This window comes from Mustela lutreola, chromosome 15, assembly GCF_030435805.1.
Source record: "Mustela lutreola isolate mMusLut2 chromosome 15, mMusLut2.pri, whole genome shotgun sequence".
NCBI lineage: Eukaryota > Metazoa > Chordata > Mammalia > Carnivora > Mustelidae > Mustela > Mustela lutreola.
Window position 1 is genome coordinate 12,012,162 of NC_081304.1, and position 18,471 is coordinate 12,030,632.

At 45.2% G+C, this 18,471-nt stretch overlaps 1 protein-coding gene across 7 annotated transcripts in view; it reads right to left on the minus strand.

Moving 5' to 3' along the window:
* Window positions 1–5,336: 5,336 nt before the first annotated feature.
* The window catches only part of CEP112 (centrosomal protein 112), a 410,940-nt gene continuing 397,805 nt past the window's right edge, over window positions 5,337–18,471 (minus strand). For all 7 annotated transcript variants that reach the window (XM_059147621.1, XM_059147617.1, XM_059147619.1 and 4 more), the window contains 3 exons: window positions 10,586–10,687; window positions 6,620–6,684; window positions 5,337–5,800 (listed from right to left, as the gene is read on the minus strand). In XM_059147621.1, coding sequence (XP_059003604.1) covers window positions 5,797–5,800; window positions 6,620–6,684; window positions 10,586–10,687 — 171 coding nt within the window. In that variant the 3' untranslated portion in view covers window positions 5,337–5,796. The remainder of the gene's footprint in view (window positions 5,801–6,619; window positions 6,685–10,585; window positions 10,688–18,471) is intronic.

Consider the following 18,471-nt stretch of genomic DNA (forward strand, 5'->3'; position numbering starts at 1 on the left):
CAAGTGGGAACTCAGTCAGAGAAAGGTTCCCTAGCACTGTAAGAAATATCACTCTAGGCAGAAAACGGCTACCAGATCCTTAACTCTGGGAGGGAGCAGGTGGAGACACGATGAGGCCATCCCGCCGAGGCTTCACGCCGTAACTGCTGCGCCCTGCTTGGATAAATATTTTTATTACAAACACAGTGATAAGTAAGGGGCCAAATGATCAGTTCTGAAAAGGAATTTACACAGGATTGTGACACCGCGGTAGCTGGGAAACACAAAATGTACATGGGGGAGCCGGACAGCACGTCAGAGTTTGCGGAGAACTTGAAAAGCAACATCATGGTCGATGTCAGGTAAATGACAGCATCTGTCAAGCCTGCGCGGAGCCAGCGTGGAGAACGCAAACCGGCTTTGGAGAAACCTCAGCCGATTGTCAAGGTATTTCTGCAACAAGTGCAAGATTCTCAGGACTTACTACCACCCTGTTAGGAAAATATTTCCTCTTTCCTGGGGAGACGATGTCTTTTCTTGTTTCCTCTCCCTGCTTAGACTGTCAGGCTCTGCTGGTGGAACAGAGCTGAACTCCCGGCGACCAAGGCTTCTGATGTTTTCTAGACACACGCTGATCACCAGGCCCAATCAATCCGTCAGCCTTGGCACTCAGGGAGACTGGGAGTTAGAAGGCGGAGGAGTGGTCTCGGGGCTTCAGTTCCTGGTTCACCTCCCCCACCCAGGTTCAGGCTCAGGCTGGTGTGAGATCCCGGAGCTGGGCTCAGGGGCATGAACAGAGATAACTCAGCAGTGGCCAGGAAGCTAACGGGGCAATTAGGAGACTGCTTCACTTGTTTATCTGCATGATTAGCTGAGTAGCTTCTGAGTGCTCTGTGGTTCAGGGGATTTTCCCTCACAAGCTCATCAAGACCACACCCTTCCATGAGCCTGATATTTCCACGAAAGAAGGCAAAACCACGCTAAGCACAGGGTATGTGTTTTGGTAGACCTTTACAATAATACGCTTGCTAAGATAATTACAGTAAACAATACACACCAAGTCCCAAACAGAAAAGAGTCGAGGAAACACTGGCCTGTGGTTGCTACCATCTTTTGAAAGAATCACAGAGGAAGACACAGTCTTAGTGAATACTCGTAACTCGGGGCTTCCCAAGCGGTATTTCCAAATCCCATTTAACCTGACATCATAGAAATATGGCAGAGACTACCAAGCAGAACGTTGCAAGGGAAGAGCCTTTTTAGCAATCACCTGGACTTGGTCCCTAGTCAGTGCTTCCCAGTATGCCAGGCAAGAAAATATGTCTGCTATGTGGATCACCTGGTTTAAGGAGAGTTCAGGTGAAAGACAGGTGTGGCAGATGGAGATGGCCACAGGAGCTTGGACACTGCTGGGCTCTGTGTCCTCTACCCTTGACTCTGGGTGGGCTCTGTCTTAGATGAAGTTCAGTAGAAGGGATGCTGTGCCCTCCCTGGGCTTACTATGTTAGGTTTCTGGTGACCTCTTTCTGGTGACTCTCGTCACCAGAAAGTCACCTTTGACTTGCCCTTGAGGGCTCCTGACAGCCGCCCTGGGAGCGAGTGATCACGGTCACTGCACCTGCTTGAGGCCCAAGCGAGAAGAGCCAGGCTGAGCCTGGTCAGCCCTCTGCACCGGGGGAGATGATAAGTCATAGTGAGGCTACTAGCTTTGGAGGCGGTTACTGTGCTGTCCAGCACACAGCAGGCACTCAGCATGTGTTGCACGAATGGCTGGGTGAGGGAGGGAGTGACACGAAGGGGAGCCCTTAAAAGGGGGATCTAGCATGCCACAGTTCCTAAATATGCCACCTGAAGATATGAAGACAAGTCATTCAGAACAGGGCTTGAGAGAATGCTAGTGGGAGGAAGGCTGAAGTAGAGCTTGAAATGGTAGAGTTTGGGAAATACTGACCGTGTTACAGATGACCAAAGGGAGGCCCAGAGAGGTAAAAAGGAATTACCTGGGGAAACCAAGCTAACTGGTAGACTCCACCTGTGAATGACGTTTCTTTTCTAGAGGCAGTAAAGGGGTATGGCCGACAAGGTTTCACTTACGCAAGCACGTTTCAGCTAATTAAACATATAGGGCTTCTCCTTGGGTAGCCTTCCCTGTCTTTCTGCTCGATGATCAAGCCTTTGTGTCCAGCTAGCTGCTTTCCAGGAGACCTCTCTCAAACGGGAGACTCCCAAAGAGGATATAAGGGTGTTGATTAGCCTGACGTCTAGACTAAGCTTGCTTCTAAATACAGCAGAATCTGAAGCAACATCTTGGGCTTTAAACATACGCCTGGTGGAAATCCTTGCTTAAAACTGAAATCTCCGGAAGAATGAATTTTTGACTGACCTAGATGTTGGTGAAGGATCCAGATTTTGAAATTCCTTTAGTCTTATGTTACAAATTCCAGCTCTCTTTCTCCATGTGAGGTAAACAAGAGGGTCTGAAGTTTGACTCAGTTCTTAAAACAGTACAGGGAAGAATGTTAATTCAGGTCAAAATCTGGGCTATTTGATTTTTACCATTCCAGCCTATGCCGCAGTTTCCCAATCAAGCCTCCAAGTCCAAGAACCACTTCAACTGGTGAAAAAAGGTTTTACCTAATTATCTTCTTCTCCTACTTTGAAATGACCAACTATGTATCTTTTTTTTTTTTTTTTTGGTCTTATCAAAGGGGCCGCTGGGACAAAAGCACATCCAATTTTAAGTAAGCTTTAGTTAGCAGACTTAAAATTGATCATGCATTTTAGTTTCAGTAACTTGCAATTTCTACACACTTTGATAATTCACTTTAAAGAGCAAACTGTCTTTAATGACAAGGCTTAAAAGAGACGACCTTTCTGAACAAAATATGAAAGCTCCGAAGAGACTGCTCTTTTAAGGAAACTATGAATTCAAATGACCTTGTGTTCTGAAACTTTTCTCCAACCACGTTTGATGTTTTACCTTTGCTTTTTACTCTCAGAACGAAAGCTAAAACACCACTGCCTTCCGTGGTCGGGGATGCTGTTAATTGTTAATTCAAACTCATAGTTTCTCTCGTCTGCACTTTCTCTGCAGACGCCTTTAATGAGGTTGCGCATGACGACGGGCATATGCGCGCTTCTGAGGAATCCACGGTTACTAGGTGACATTACAGGATAACGCCTGAATCCAGAAATTTCCCTCGAGTCACAGCCGATTCTTTTGTACAAACTGCGAAGCCAGTCGACCCATTCTCTGTCCCCGACCCCCACCCCCTCCTCGGACCTTTTTGCTCCATGGTGCCGCCGGATGGCTGCCCTCTGAGGAGTTGATTGTTGAGTGGGGAGGTTGCAACATCAGGGGTCAGACCCCTGAAAGGGCTCGCGCCTTGGTGACGCAGAAGTGGTAGGACTCCAACAAAACCGTGACACGGGCAGAGGAGGGACGCCTGGCCTGCGCGTTAACCTTCTCCCGCGCTCGACCCCACGGCTGGGTAAACATGAGCACCCACGGCTTTCCTTCCTACGGGTCGCTCCCAACGCCTTATCACAGCCCCCCCCCCCCCCCCCCCCCGCCACGGACGGTCGCACGCACAGGTGGGTGACTCAGGTGCAGGAGCCAAGAACGACGACTTGACATGGAACTGGACGAGGTACTTGGGCTGAACAATCGATCTTCCACCAGATAAAAGCAGGGATGAAATCTTAGATGATTTTATAATAAGGCACAATGTTTATAATTCATTTCCTGAGCACTTGCGTGTCCTCCCAGTAGCCATTGATATGCCCGGGGCTCCGCTCAGGAAGGCTTTTAAAGGTGCCAAAGGCAATTTTTCTTTCCCTTCTTTTATCAGAGGACATTCCCCAAAACACGAGTGTCGGCCGCCCAGTCCTATCACACGCAACCAAACGGCCCTAAAGTTTCAGCGCGCTTACTCCCAGACTCATGCGACACGCATCAGAAGGGAAACAGGATCTGGGGAATGTCAAAGGTTCACCAGTATTTGTGATTTCATAACCCTTGAAATAAGGAAAAGAAAGAATAGCAGGCAACTTTCCAAAACACCTACTGATATTTACTCATGGAAAACAAATATTCTTGAGTGGGAGTTCCAATTCCAGCAGACAATACAATTCACCAAGTATTTTCACTTCGGGCAGCTAATCACCTTACTCATGAAATCTGTTGAGCTTCAACCTGTTTTTTCACCGTCTGTAGAGACGCACTTACAAATTAATCGTGTAGCCTTAATCTTTCCCTTTGGGGCGCTACATCACAGCCTGAGTACCCACTGTCCTCATTGGGTAGGTGGTTTTAAAAGCATCTGCTTCAATTTTGCTTTTTCCTGAACATTCTTCAAGCCGGTGCTATAATGTGTCATAAAGGCAAGGAATGCCCCAGCTTTCGAAGGACAGGCGCCTCTATCCCACAGGAGGTGTCGGGACAGACGTCACCAGGCAGAGGTCATCTGGAGTGGGGAGGCAAGGGTTTGCACCGACGGCCGCGTCTATGCCGCCCCTGGCCTGGCTTTGGAAGTGGCGTAAAACCTGGTACTTCCTTGCCATGTCTGGTCCCAGTTACACTGCAGGGAAGGGAGGCTAATCCTTGGACGGCAAACAGCAGAGATGGGCGTGGGGACATGCACGAGTTTTGAAAAAGCACACAGAAACGCTCTGCCCTGTCCTGTTACAGAGAACACGATGATCACGGCCCTGCCCGCCGTCCGGCTTTTCCGAGCTTCTCCGAGGGCCCACGGCGCACACCACGACCGCCGAGAGAAGACCGAGCGTCCACCCACTGCAGTGCAAAATTGCCTCGGCAAACGCGGCTGACCATTCAGCATAGGACACACACCAATCAGCAATGACCAATTAGAGTCAATGTGCTGATTGGCCAGTTGGGTGGAGACAAATTTCCAATCACGGGAACACCACCATATCCGCAGAGGAAAACGGGACCAATCACAGCTCATCTGCCACCACCTGCCACTGGCTTGCGTGTCCTTGGGACACACCCCTATGCTTTTAGGTTTTCTTAAAGAGCACCAATTAATAGGAAAACGAAATCCACCACCATAAAAAGAGAAAGCAGAAATAAAACCATGGCTACTACATAAAATTCTTACACCACTCTGATGTCCCAGGGTCAGACGACGCCAATGCGACAACTCAAACTACTATCCGAGGACCCAGCGATTTTTATTCTGAATAAATGAATGGATGTGATCTCCGACGGGACACAAGGTATTTTCCCCCAAAGTGCAGTTTGAGATAGTTAGGACTTTTTAGGGAAAAATACCAGGTACGGGTCATGTTTATTTTGGCAAATGAGGTGCAATAAAAAGTAGAAATAAAATTGATAAGTACAAAATATAATGTTTTAATAATATATGAACATGAACATGAGAACGATATAAGCATGTTAAAAACTGTGATACGATACTACAAACGTGATTTTGATCATATGGAACCGGTAAAATTCTATACAAAAGCATCAACAAGGCATATTACGAGAAATCATTTCTTTCCCCAATATACGCAATTCTCAGCACACGCTCAAACGCACGCGAATATGGAAATGTGAAATAAAGGAATGTTAAAAAAATAATAACTTAGGCAGACACAAATAAAACCACCCCAAAGCATATGAGTGATGCATGTGTTTATGATCTTAATTACATTTAAGTATTAAAAAATGCCATTGATCTCACAGTTTACAGTATCCAAGTCTTCAAACCTGCTGGAAGAAATCCACAGTGTGGCCTGGACAGTGACGTCCACTGCCCTCGCCCTGAGCTACACAGGTAAGCCTTCCTGCGGTTACCTGAAAATCAAAAGACTCCGTTAATGATTTTCTCCAGGTCTAATGGGCATGTCAACGATAAACGAGGTCCTAACTCGGGAGGGGCTGGATAGCAGTTAAAAAGGTATTTGATATCAAAATTTCATCATTTATGCCCAGAAAGGATCTGAGCCCATCTGTACCAGGCAACAGAATCTTTTGAAAGGTGAATGATTCACAAGGTCTTAACTTCTAATCCAATGCCAAATAAGTGCTTTGGCCTTTCACTGCACGAAAAGGGAGGTTGTCTGACTGACTTAGAGCAGGTTAATGTAATCTATGTCCGTGATGTCTCTCTCTGGGAACCCTGGACTAAAAAGGCAGCCTGCGAAGCACACGCTGAGGGTACTAAAGTCACGGTGTTGCCACACCACCAAGCCGTTTATCTATTTTGGGCTGGAGAACATCTGTAAGCAGCGCCAAACCTCCAGGGGATACGGGCCTTTGAAGATGTGGGCTACCAGGCTGCGGATTGCATCACCTCGCTATCTTAAAAGACAGTCTCCTTAACCCTGCAACTGGGCTTCAAGACAATGTCTTGTCGGGACTGTGCAGGGGAGGCCCAGACTTGTCAGGCACCTGCGCGTCCTCTCATTCTGCTCTGATCGTGCTAAGCACAGTGATTATGAGAGGTGGGTGGCTCTTCCAAGATGGGCTATTTAATTTACAAAATCAGTATTTTTTCCCCAAAATTGATACTATGTGTAAGGATTGTAATAAAAACCCTACTGTCAACCCAGGAGACTCACAGGTGCCAGCAACAGAAACTAATCAGAAGGCCTTAGGAGAGTGGGGCTGTACCTTCTGCCTTGGTATGTCGTCAGCTCTTCTTGAAGGACGGATGCTCTCTTCTGCAGAAAGTTAACCTAGAGAAAGACACCATGTATGAGCAGAGGAGAATGTGGCTGAAAGGGCATTGGGGAGTAAATAACGTGGCTCCCTAGATAACAGGCAGAGGATTCGTTGAATGTCAGTGTTGTACTTGTCACCTTTGCTCACACAGCATCCTTCTTGAAAATCCATCCGAGCCTAGAGAATCCATCGGATCTCCTTACTGTGGAGCCATCTTGGTCTGGCCCCAGCCCGTCCCGGGGACCCCATCTCATCCTCCCCACCATCACCACTTTGTACACCATGTCCTCCCGGCTCCTTTGCCCTTTGGCATGGGCCATTTTCTCTCTTTGGAATGCCTGGCTAACCATCTTCCGTTTATCCTCCACTGTCACCTCTCCTACTGACTTCCTGGACGCCTCCCCAACCGCTCCCCGCCTCCTAGGCAAAGTCAGGGCCCCTCCTCTGGCCTCCTACTCCTGGGCTCCATTATTAGTACTTCTTGAACTGCCTTGGGGTTATTTGTTTTCAAATAACTGGAGAGCTCTTCTGGAACAAGGAGGATGTTTCTTCATCTCTGTGTCCCCAGCTTCTTTCAGGGGGCTGGGTGGGACGCTGGTGTTCGCCAGCATGTGACGAAAGAAAGACGGAGGAGAAAGAAAAGTACTGTCTTCTGGAAACCTCAGTCCGTCCTGGGGCGTCCCTGAGGTTGGAGAGGCAATGCTGGTAGTGGAAAGAGCCCAAGCCAGAGTCGGGCCAGCTTGGATTCAAGTCCTGGCTTGGCATTGAAGGCTCTAGGGAAGTTACTTGAGCTCTTGATGCCTCATCTGGGAAATGGGACTGATGGCAGCTGCTTCCCAAGGTTAGGAGGAGGCCGTGATAAGCCCAGTAGAAGCCGCATAGCACATTCTCGTAAATCAGATCTGCACAGTGTGGTGTTTTGGGAAGCATACATTTCTATATAGTATTAAAGATCCCTGTATTGGGTATGACTTCAAAAGCACCTTACACAAGCAAATAGAAGCGGTTTGGGGGTAACTTCTACTCTGGCTCCATGTAATCCAGTCAGCGGCATCCCATCATTTCAGAATTGTTTACCTTTGCCACTTCTGAACGGAAACCATGGCAACGGTTGATTCTGAAGCCTAGTTAGGCAAGAGAACACAGCCGGCAGAACAGCGAACGTGCTTGCGCGAGAGGATGTGGGTCCATATCCAAGGGGTCCCCGTCGGTTTCGCTTACTTATGATACCACCCCGGTTTTCACTCCAGCCCATTGCTCAAATGACCCACGGGACGATCGATGATGTTGACAGATGCAAGGGTTACGCCGATTCGGCCTCCCTTCCCCCACCCTGCTTTGCAATCGGAATCCCAGCAATTTTCAGAAAATACAGGCACCTGTGCTTTCAAACTAAATCTGCACACTCCCGGCCGGCGACTCCCCTGCGCAGCTGCCAGTGCTGAGGCCCTCACGCAGCTGGCAGCCCTCTCTTTCTGGGTCAACATCCGGTTTTCTGAGGCTGAAGTGGCTTTTATTACAGCGAAATGATGTGAATGATAACAGAAGCCCCGCAGGTGGCTATCACGTTTCTTTTCTTAGTTCTTTTCTTCTAAAAAAAACCCAGTCCTCTGAAGGTGCCAGGTCCTCCACTGCTGACCCCACGGAAGCTCTCCCACAAAGTTAATGGGTAAACCACGATGCAAGGGGGAGATTTAACCCTTTCTGCGCTAATGCTTTCCTGCAGTACTTAGGATTATAGGCAGCAGCGGAGGCAGGAGCAGAGCCAACCGTAGTCCACGGAATGATAAATGATGGAATGAACATTTCATCTTCAGAGAAGAGGCTTTGGATGGAGGGGAATACACACGGGGCGGCCGACATTGGCTGCCCGCACTTTGTCCTGCACATTCTAAAGAGCGTATGCGAATATCATCAAATCCTACCGGTTCATAAATCAATTTATTGAGCACCTACTATGTGGCAGGCACTGTTCTTGGCACAGAAAACCAAGACCGCTTTCCTAGAAAAAAGTATGATTTCCTTTTTTTTTAAGTTTCTTTCTTTCTTTTTTTTTTTTTTAAGATTTTATTTATTTATTTGACAGACAAAGATCACAAGTAGGCAGAGAGGCAGGTAGAGAGAGAGGAGGGGGGGAAGCGGGCTCCCTGCTGAGCAGAGAGCCGGATGTGGGGCTCGGTCCTAGGACCCTGAGACCATGACCTGAGCCGAAGGCAGAGGCTTTAACCCACTGAGCCACCCAGGTGCCCCTTTTTTAAAGTTTCTTAACAGAGACATGATTTGCAAATATTTTCCCCTATGCCATGGTTTGTCTCTTCAGTTTCTGAATGTTGTCTTTTGAAGTATAAAGTTTTAACTTTTAGCAACGTTCAGTTCATCTGTTTTTTTCTTCTGCTGCTTGTGTTCTTGGTGTCACAGCTAAAAAAAATAACTCCCACCTAACCTAAGGCGCACAGTCACTCCTTGATCTAAGAAGACTTCTTAGAGTTTTCTTCAAAGAGTTTTGTAGTTTTTTAGCTCTTGCATTTAGGTCTGTGACCCGTTTTGTGCTCACTTGTTGAATTATCTGATCGTCCCAGTGTTTTTCTTTCCATTTTCCCTCAGTCTTGGAACATTGGGAAACCAACTGACCAAAAAAAAAAAAAATCTAAAATATTTATTTTTAATATATCTATTATATTTTTCTATCTCTATCTATCTATCTATGAAAGGTTCCCCCTGAATCTCAGTTCTGTTTCATTGATCTCTGTGTCTATCCTTTTGTCAATATCACACTGTCTTGATTACGACAGCCTTGTAGTGACTTTTGAAATTGGGAAGCACGAGCCCTCCAAATTCATTCTTATTTTTTCAAGATGGTTTTGGCTACTCTGGGTCCTAGCTATTATTTTTCATCCATCTCAGTCATATGAGGATTCTTAGACATATAAAGGGAACATGACTGTTTTAGGGGAAAAGTGCGTTTTAGGTTCCTAAGTGCATTTGAAATGGGAATGTGTAGATTCTTTCCCAGGTTAGACAGACTAGCAGTAGATCAGATGTCAGACCAATAGATCAGACTAGCAATAGACCAGATTCTAGAAGTACCTGGAGAAAACTGATGCTGGAAGTTGTGAAGTAATTTTAAGCATCTAAATTTATACCCATCGCCTCTCTCACACTGTATTTCATAACCTATACCAAGAACTACACATTTTGGCATGAAATATTTAACTGAATTGTTTGAATACCCTGTCATTATCCTGCTTGGGATTTAAAATGCATCTTGTTGTGTCTAACAACCGTACAGAACACACCAGAATAAAAATACTAATTTAACCATGGTTTCTGTTTCTCTGCCCTTTCGCACAGTCAGGAATCCCCCACTGTGCCAAGCGATGGCATTTGAGGCCTGGTACCAAGAGGAGCAAGGGGGAGCTGTATGGGAATGTGCGCTGTAAATGAGGGAAAGTAACCATAACTGAACACTTCAATTTCACGGGAGCTCATAAGAAAGTCTTATTGAGACAATGAGTTCCAAAACTAGTAAGAAAAACTTAAAAAAAGAAATCCAAACAGGGGCACCTGGGTGACTCAGTCGGTTAAGTGTCTGCCTTCAGCTCTGGTCATGATCCCAGGGTCCTGGGATTGAGCCCCACATCCCATCGGGGTCCCTACTCAATACAGGGGTCGGGGGGTGGGGTTCTGCTTCTCCCTCTGCCCCTCCCCCAGCTCATGCTCGCTCACTCTCTCCAACAAATAAAATCTTTTAAAAAACCCAAACAAAAACCAATTCATCCTCAGTTGTACCTTATGTTATGTATGTTACTACATTAATTTCTGGCATCAATTCAGAATTAAGCTTATTTGTGAGTCTGTTTTCAGTATATACACACCACCTGAACCCTGAGGAAACACCTTGATTCTAGGAATTACCTGAGACTTCAGGGAGGAAATGGTGTCTTCCAGTTCTTGTCTTAGAGACGCTGGCATCAACCCTTTGAATTTGGTTTCATATTCTTGTCGTATATAGGTTATCTAAAGTGAAAAAAAAAATGACAGCTTACCAATTCTTCCACAAAAATGATTGTTTTACATTTAAAATAGTAAATAATAGTATCTATTTATCACAAATGTAAGTTTGCTGCATGTGGCCAATAAAGACAACAGGAGACAGAGTTACAAACTGGAAAGGCACTGGTCTGCCCTTGCGAGTCTGGGACAGAGCCTGAAACACCTGTATTCCTTGAAAATCCCTCTTAATACAATTTTCAGCACGTGATAAGTAAAACACCTGTTGTCTCCTCACCACTCGTGATATCACACTACACTGACCTTTTCCTGATCAGGATGTGGCTTACGGTCATGATGTGCTGTGATCTGAGGACAACTCATGCTATGTTATTGTTTTGATTAAGACACTCCCTCCAACTGGCTAGGTATGTGGGTGCCTGAGAGAACAGACAGGATAATGAGGACAGGAATAAAGAAGAATCTGTGCAGCTGTGCCTCCAAGAGTCCACGGTCTTGCCATCGTGAGGGTCTTTGGCTCCTGGCCTTCCCTCTCCCTCCAGAACGCAATCAAGCCTGGGCTCAGCTAACTGACAGATCCCTAGGCTGGTAAAGCAGAGTTTGGTGGCTCACGCATTCATCTCCCTAAAAGTGAGGAAGGCAGAAGAAAGGTCTTTGAAGGGCTACGTCTGTGCAGGAGGGAGAGGTACATGAGTGTGAGTGTGTGTGTGTGTGCGCGCGCGTGTGTGTCTTGGTGTCTTTCTCCTGTTGATTTCTCTTCCTCCTAATCTGAGATGCAACAGAATTAAAAAAAGCTATTGCATGTAACTTAACCAAATATTAAAGCAGAATTGCACAGTATTCCGTAAATGATTCATCGGACACATCTGAAAATAAGGTAACATACTATGAAAATATGTGCAACTGAGCTCAGTTAGACAAGTCTGTGCATTGATTTACTGAGGATAATTTAAAATGATCAGCCTTTAATTCCCAACTTTTCTTAGACTAAACTGAATTAAGAAATGTGTTCTAACAGTTCATTTCATTATCCACTAAAATCCCACTGCAAATGTTCTAGAATATGATTTTTCAATTTTTGGCAAAGTGTTTCTTGACATATGTTATAATCTTGTGATTTACACCTAAAAGGAAAAAGAGAAATAATGAAACAGGATCTCTCCCCATGATGTAATATTTGATTTTTCCCACCTTCTCTTCTTGGACTCAAGTTCAATAGCTAGATCAAAATGAAAGGCACATGCAAAGCAAAACATATGCTTTATAAACCAGATTTTAAGGGCAACATTTGCTGAGGGTCATCAAGCTACTTACTATGTTGACTAGATTTTTCTATTGTTCAACATCGGCTCTGAAATTTTGAGCTACTACTCCTTCAAAAGGGACTTGTGTGTGCTGACTGTCTTGTATCCTTTTTTGGTTGGAGTATCTTCCCACTGTCTGCACATTTGTAAGACCACTGAGCTGGGTATAATAATGCGCAGCCCCACTTCCTTTCCCTGAGGACTTTGGTGACTTTCTTTGCAATGTCCTCTGGCATCATGTGTTCCTATGAAGTCTGAAGGTGGCTGGGTTGTTTGCTGTAGTGAAGGTGTCTTTCTTTCTCTGCTTGGATGCCCATGTGATTTTCTTTTTCCTCGATTCAGGAACTCCACTGGGGTATGTTTTGGTTCTAATGATGACCACTTTTCTTGGGACATTGTGTGTGCCATTTCCATCTTTTCTTGGGGCCGTCTTCCCTCAGTTTTAAGTACTTTGGTGGTGAAGGCCAAGCCCTTAGCTTCTGTTAATTCTCATAGTTTCTCTTGACTCCCTTGTCCCTGCTTCACTTTTCATATCTGATGGCTTCCTCCTACTGGGGGCTGGGCCACAGATAGCAGAGAGCGGTGTGTGAGCAAACCTGCCCTTTGATCACCCAGTCGCATCACTTTTCAATTCAGTAGGCTCTATTTTCTAACCTTTTATGAGGACCTGGGCATTTCCACTTCCTGTCAATTACTCCTTTCTTTTTATGATTTCAATGAATCTGAGTAAACTTAAATGAGCTCTTGGAAAATCTGAAGTGACCTCACTTATGAATGAGACTATCGACCAGGAAAATATTACTACCCTGAATCTTTAAACCCATATCCTGAATTTGAAAATCATTATACCAAGCAGAATCCTGTTACCTTAATAAAGTCATGGAAAACTTTAATCTGTTTTGCTCTATTTATAAGGTCAATAATGTTACTACCAGCAAACATTTATGGAGTACTTCTGATGTGCTGGATCCAATCCTAAGTGCTTTAATAAGTGTGAATCCTTCTGACACCCCCGCGAGGTAAACACAGAGAGGCGGGAGAGTCATGACGGGAACTCAAGGAGTCTAACAACTGTCAAGCACACATTCTTAGCCACATGCCCTGCTGTTTCTCAAATAACCTTTTCAAATATTGAGATGTTTCTTCCAGCCCCAAAGGAAAAGGACACCACAGACACAACCGATTAAGGAACTTTCATCCATTACACACTGGTGCTCTCCCCAGTAGAACAGAGGCCAAGGAAGGGGGCGGGTGCATGACTGTCCTTCCAGACGTCCATCTGTTCTTTGCTTTTTTTTTTTTTTTTTTGATGACTACAATAACAACAATGACAATAATAATTCATTCCTCATACTCTCCCATTGGTTTAAAATTTTAACTGAAGACTAATTTAAAATAATCTCTACAAATGCAATGCACTTATTTCCCTAAACTAGAGGTTCCATAAATCCCCCACAGAAGCACAGTTTTAAGGTCCAGCCAGTGAAGGCTGTATCTAAGTTCGTCACATGGCAAAACGAGAAAGAGGAAGGAAATGATTAGCTTATATTCCTTCATATCACTTTGGACTCCTGCTACTATCTTTCTATCCCCACCTTTGACCCGGGATGTGTTTGAGGGGGAATATTGAGGGGGTGATAATACTTATCTATAGACTAATCAGTCTATGAACTGCCAAACACGCCAATCTCCCTTCATCTTCCTGCCTTCCCACATTTCCCTTGTGGTCTGAATGTGGCCTTACAACAGATCAAGGAGCCAGAGGAAGCCAAGCTGATTGGAGCAAAGGGTTTGATGGACGTACAATTCCTTTAACTACGGGAAACGAAAGTTCTTATATATAAATCTATCTTATTATTAGGTTTGAATATTCAAATTTTCATTAGCATACACTGTCCAATTATACTAGTGAGGGCGGTATTAGTTTTTTAAATGCAGAAGCATTCAAAGACCATGCTCACTTGAGTAATCCTGGAAGGGCATTTTCAGGACTAAAGTTTTGGCTCTTTTTCACCCTGCCTCAGCACTCCCCCTGTCCTCTAAAATCGCTGGGTGTGATTATCTTCTCTTCCACGTTCCTCAACCACCTCATGCCAAATAGACATCAGCCTCCCCGTCTCCCTTTCCTTCAACCTTCTTTCCTTTAGCAAAGGAAAATTAGGAATCGTAGGATGTCATGACGATGACATGACATTCCTGTAATGTAGTAAGACCCCTGGGCGCAGAGGGGTAAGAGTGTAGGTATAATACAGCACCCACGTGACCAAAGACAGCTGTGCCCCGCGCCATGGCAACAGATCGTCCGCCTTTCCCTCAAAAGCACAGCGCTGACAGTATTTCCCTTAATTTTTAAAAAGGACCATGAAGACAGAGAACATCCATAACCGGAGTTCAGTGTTACACTCAAGTAAAACTTAAAGCCCGGGAGATCGGCCAAATTTGGATAAACCAGAGTCTACTGACCATACAGAATTGGCAGTTGATTCGAGCCAATGGGATCTCTGGAGACCAAAAACCCAAAGTGATGGTTGAAAAAAGCGAACCTGGAAAACCTTACAATTGCACTGAAAATACAGGAGGAGAATGAAAGCACATTTTGTGGTGTTTTTATTAAAAAACATTCTCAACTAGTCATGTTGACATGTCAAAACCATGTGAAACATGTCCCCCTCCTGTGGTATAACAAAACAACAAGTAAGATGGAAGCCTGCAGCTTAGGGACGGTGTCTCAGCCACGGGGTATTTTATTGTAAGCTTCCACGAGCCAAGATGGCATTCACTTCTGAAGAGGTGAGGAGAGGGGAGGCCACTGGTGCCCACTGGGATTCCCATGTCACATGTCCCTGCACAGTCATTTGTGAATTGTTTTCTGAGTTAAGAGTGAAGCATTTTGGGAAAATGACTGTGCCTGATACGACTTTACAAAATCCAACTGAGAATTTTGGGGCTCAGCAGAGGAAAGAAGAAACTGAGTCAGACTTCTACTGATGGCATCTCTAAGCGACTGCCCCACTTTTCTGCGTCGCCCCAGGACCATCCCAGTCTGGAATGCCTTCATCTCACACCCGACCCACGGCAATACCGGGTATGTTGGTTTTGATTTTGGATTCAAATTTTCTTAACATTTGAAATCAGGGACACCTGGGTGGCTCAGATGGTGGCGCGTCTGCCTTTGGCTCAAGTCATGATCTCTAGTTCCTGGGATCGAGCCCCACATCAGGCTCCTGGATCAGCAGGGAGCCTGCTTCTCCCTCTCCCTCTGCCCTCCTCATTCAAATGAATAAATAAAAATCTTAAAAAAAACTTACAATCAAAGTAAAATCCTTTAGTGAGACCAACAAGGTCCCCCACAATCTGGCCTCTATCCACCTCCCATCCTCCATCACGGGACGGTCCTGTCACTTCCAGATACCAGGTTCGTTGGCTTCTTTCTGTCCGTTCACCAGGTGCCTGGGTGATTTTCTTCACAATAGGCCCTTTTTCCTTTTCTTCTGCCTACTTCCTGTCCCATGCAATAGTCTTCCTCAGTTTCCTTTGGAGAATGGGGGCCACACCAGCCCTCTCTTTCAAGCTGTGACCCACTCTCTTGTCATTTAGCTGGCAAGGAGCCCTCTCAGCAGTCTTGTCTGCAGTTACTCCTGGGACTTCTCTCCCAGCTGCCTCTGCCTGCTGATGGGCTCGGGACCCCGTACTGGCATCACTCTGGGGTTCTGTTCTGTTTCCAAATCACATGTGGATGTCCATCCTGCTTTTGACTCTGAATACATTTTGCTTTTCTCTATTTTTTTTTCAAGATTTTAAAATTTATTCATTGGAGAGAGACAGGGAGAGTGAGCAAGTGCATGAGCAAGGGGGAGGAGCAGAGCAGGGAGCCCTAAGTGGGGCTCGATCCCAGGACCCCGGGATCATGATCTGAGCAGAGCGCAGACACTCAACCGACTGAGCCACCCAGGTGCCCCCATTTAACTTTTCTCTTTCTTTTTTTAAATACAGTCTTAATACCTCCCTAATACAATAAGAACCCAGACTCTGGAGCGGGAATGTCAGAGTTGAATCTGAGTTGGGTCCCTAACTGCATGCCTTGGGAAGGTTAACTTCTCGGTGCCTCAGTTTCTTTATCAGGAAAATGGGAGTTATAAATTCTTGAGGCTGCCATGAGATTTAGGTAATTTAATATATATAGAAGTTTTACAAGAGTGGCACTTAGTAAATAAATGTTCAATAAATGTTAGTTATCATTACATCATATAATGGAGACTATCCATATATATTTCATTACATAATATCTACGTATATTATGAATTACATATATATATATAAATTTTATTTAACCAAGCCTCTACTACTATACTTTTTGATTTCTGATTATTTGCAATGCTAGAAATCCTCATAGCCAATTATTTGCATATATTCGCAATGAACTTAGCCCTTAAGGGCTCCATTTAAGTCTCTTTTCACATTAGTATTTACGGGTTGAGAAAGTACATTATGACAAAAGCTTCTAGGAGTTCGGGATTGATTTTAATTGAATTTGGATTTTATAATTAAAATCATCAACATATCTTTGGAAAGCAGTAGTACCTGTTTCTGACTTGTGTTATTTATCCTGGGTACTGACCGTGATTGGCGTATATGTGAGTTTTCTCAGAGCCTTGTCAATAGCTCTGGTTCACAGGTGGGGAATCCCTGAAGGAAAGGATCTCAGCTTAGAACTCCCTCTCCATCCTGCCTGGATTTCTATCATTTAGTTATATACGGGAGCGTTGGGGGGAATTATCAGATGCTTCTTCTTCTCATTGTGAATTCGTGTATTCAGAGCTGTGTCCTAACACCTGGCTTAGCTGAATGTCGTAAAGCAAACTGAGTTGGATTGTTGAGTAAGTTGCAGGGGGTCAGAGAGGAGGGAAAGAACAAGAGGTAAATTTGAAGCGTATATTCCGAGAGCGGCTGAATACGGGTAGGCACTACAGTGGGGGGTTTGGAGTAAGTGGAGGACATCAAAAGGACGCTGGGCTTCTGAAGGGTGGTGACAGGCAGGTAAGAGGTGGGGGACACAGAGAGGAAGGTTACTGGGGGGATCTGATAGAAGGAGAACAGAAACGCGGGGGATGTTTCTCCGCAGAGGGCCTTTGTGCACCATAAAGTTTTTGCATGGGCTTTTAGGGGTGTGAGTATAGGAAACTCATTGGTTTGATACTGAATTCCAATGTGGTTTAAAGAATAAGAATGAAAGACACTGTAGTAAAAGATGATGCCAAAAAAAATGTTCCAGTGCAGCTGAGAAAAAATGCTCTGCCTTCTAAGAAATCTCATTTTTATTGGGGTTAAGGTATTATGCGTTGCCACAGCAACTGCCAAGAGAGATCCATTCTAAGGAAGGTGCTCTGCGGCTGAGCTGGTGCACTTTGATTCTCAAATACAAAGTGAAGGTGTAGAAGGAACCATAATTTTCTCAACAATCTTCAAAATATTTCATTTTCCCCTCTTTCTTCTATATGGTTTTATCTTAAGGTTCTTTATTCCAACGGGGGTCCCCTCAGACCGAGGCAGTGGCTCATAGAACTCCCTCGTTCCGTGTACATTGGGACCCCAAGCCTCCCAGGAAAGGGGGTGGCTGATTAAGGAAGCCGCCATCAGCCTCTCTAGTGGGAGGAGAGAGCATGAACTAGTTTCTGGAAAGGGTTGTGGTTTTAGGAGGAAGGAACAGTTTTCTGGTACTTTGGAGAAAGCGGTGGCCTGAGGGTGAAGACAGTGGTCTGAGCCACACACTTCAGTTAGCTTTGGATGCTCTAAATTCAGCTGCAGGTAGTCGAAGAGATTCCTGACCGCAAAAAGAAAGCCAGGTCTCATAAGTCTATTCATAAGAATCAACACATATAGAAAAGACGGGAATCAGGTATGATAATCAGAGGCCGGAAAATGACCAATAAACTACCCAACTCTGCCCACGAAGCAAAGACCTAAATACATAAGAAGACTGAGGTCATGGCAGGAAATAAACAAGCATGAATATTAAAATTTTGGAGGACATGTTGCCCATAAGCAGTACGCCTTCCCTCCTGATGTCGGAGAAAAATCCGAAACCCTATTTTAGAGCTCCTAGAAACAAATGTGGCCTTTAGAGGTACTCATTTCGAATTTCACAAGATAATGTGTGGTGGATATTTGTTTCACCCTCTAAGCACTCATTCGAGAGGCTTCTGGGTCCTGGAATACACCCCTCCCTTCACACAGTCGCATGCACATAGTATGTGATAAGGCCTAGCCAGTCATCATATCACATTCCCCTTGTGCTGGGATCATCTGGTGCCTGGGTCCATGAGCCAAGTTGAGGTAACCGGAGTCACCGAGAGAGGGACAGGGGACCAACCCTCTCACCCACTAGACTTCACCTAGGGGATGTCATTCTGGAGTTCGCTGGCCATCTTGCTACCATGAGTGAAAGCTGGACTGAGAGGGGAGACAATCCCGAGGAAAAAGCCCTGA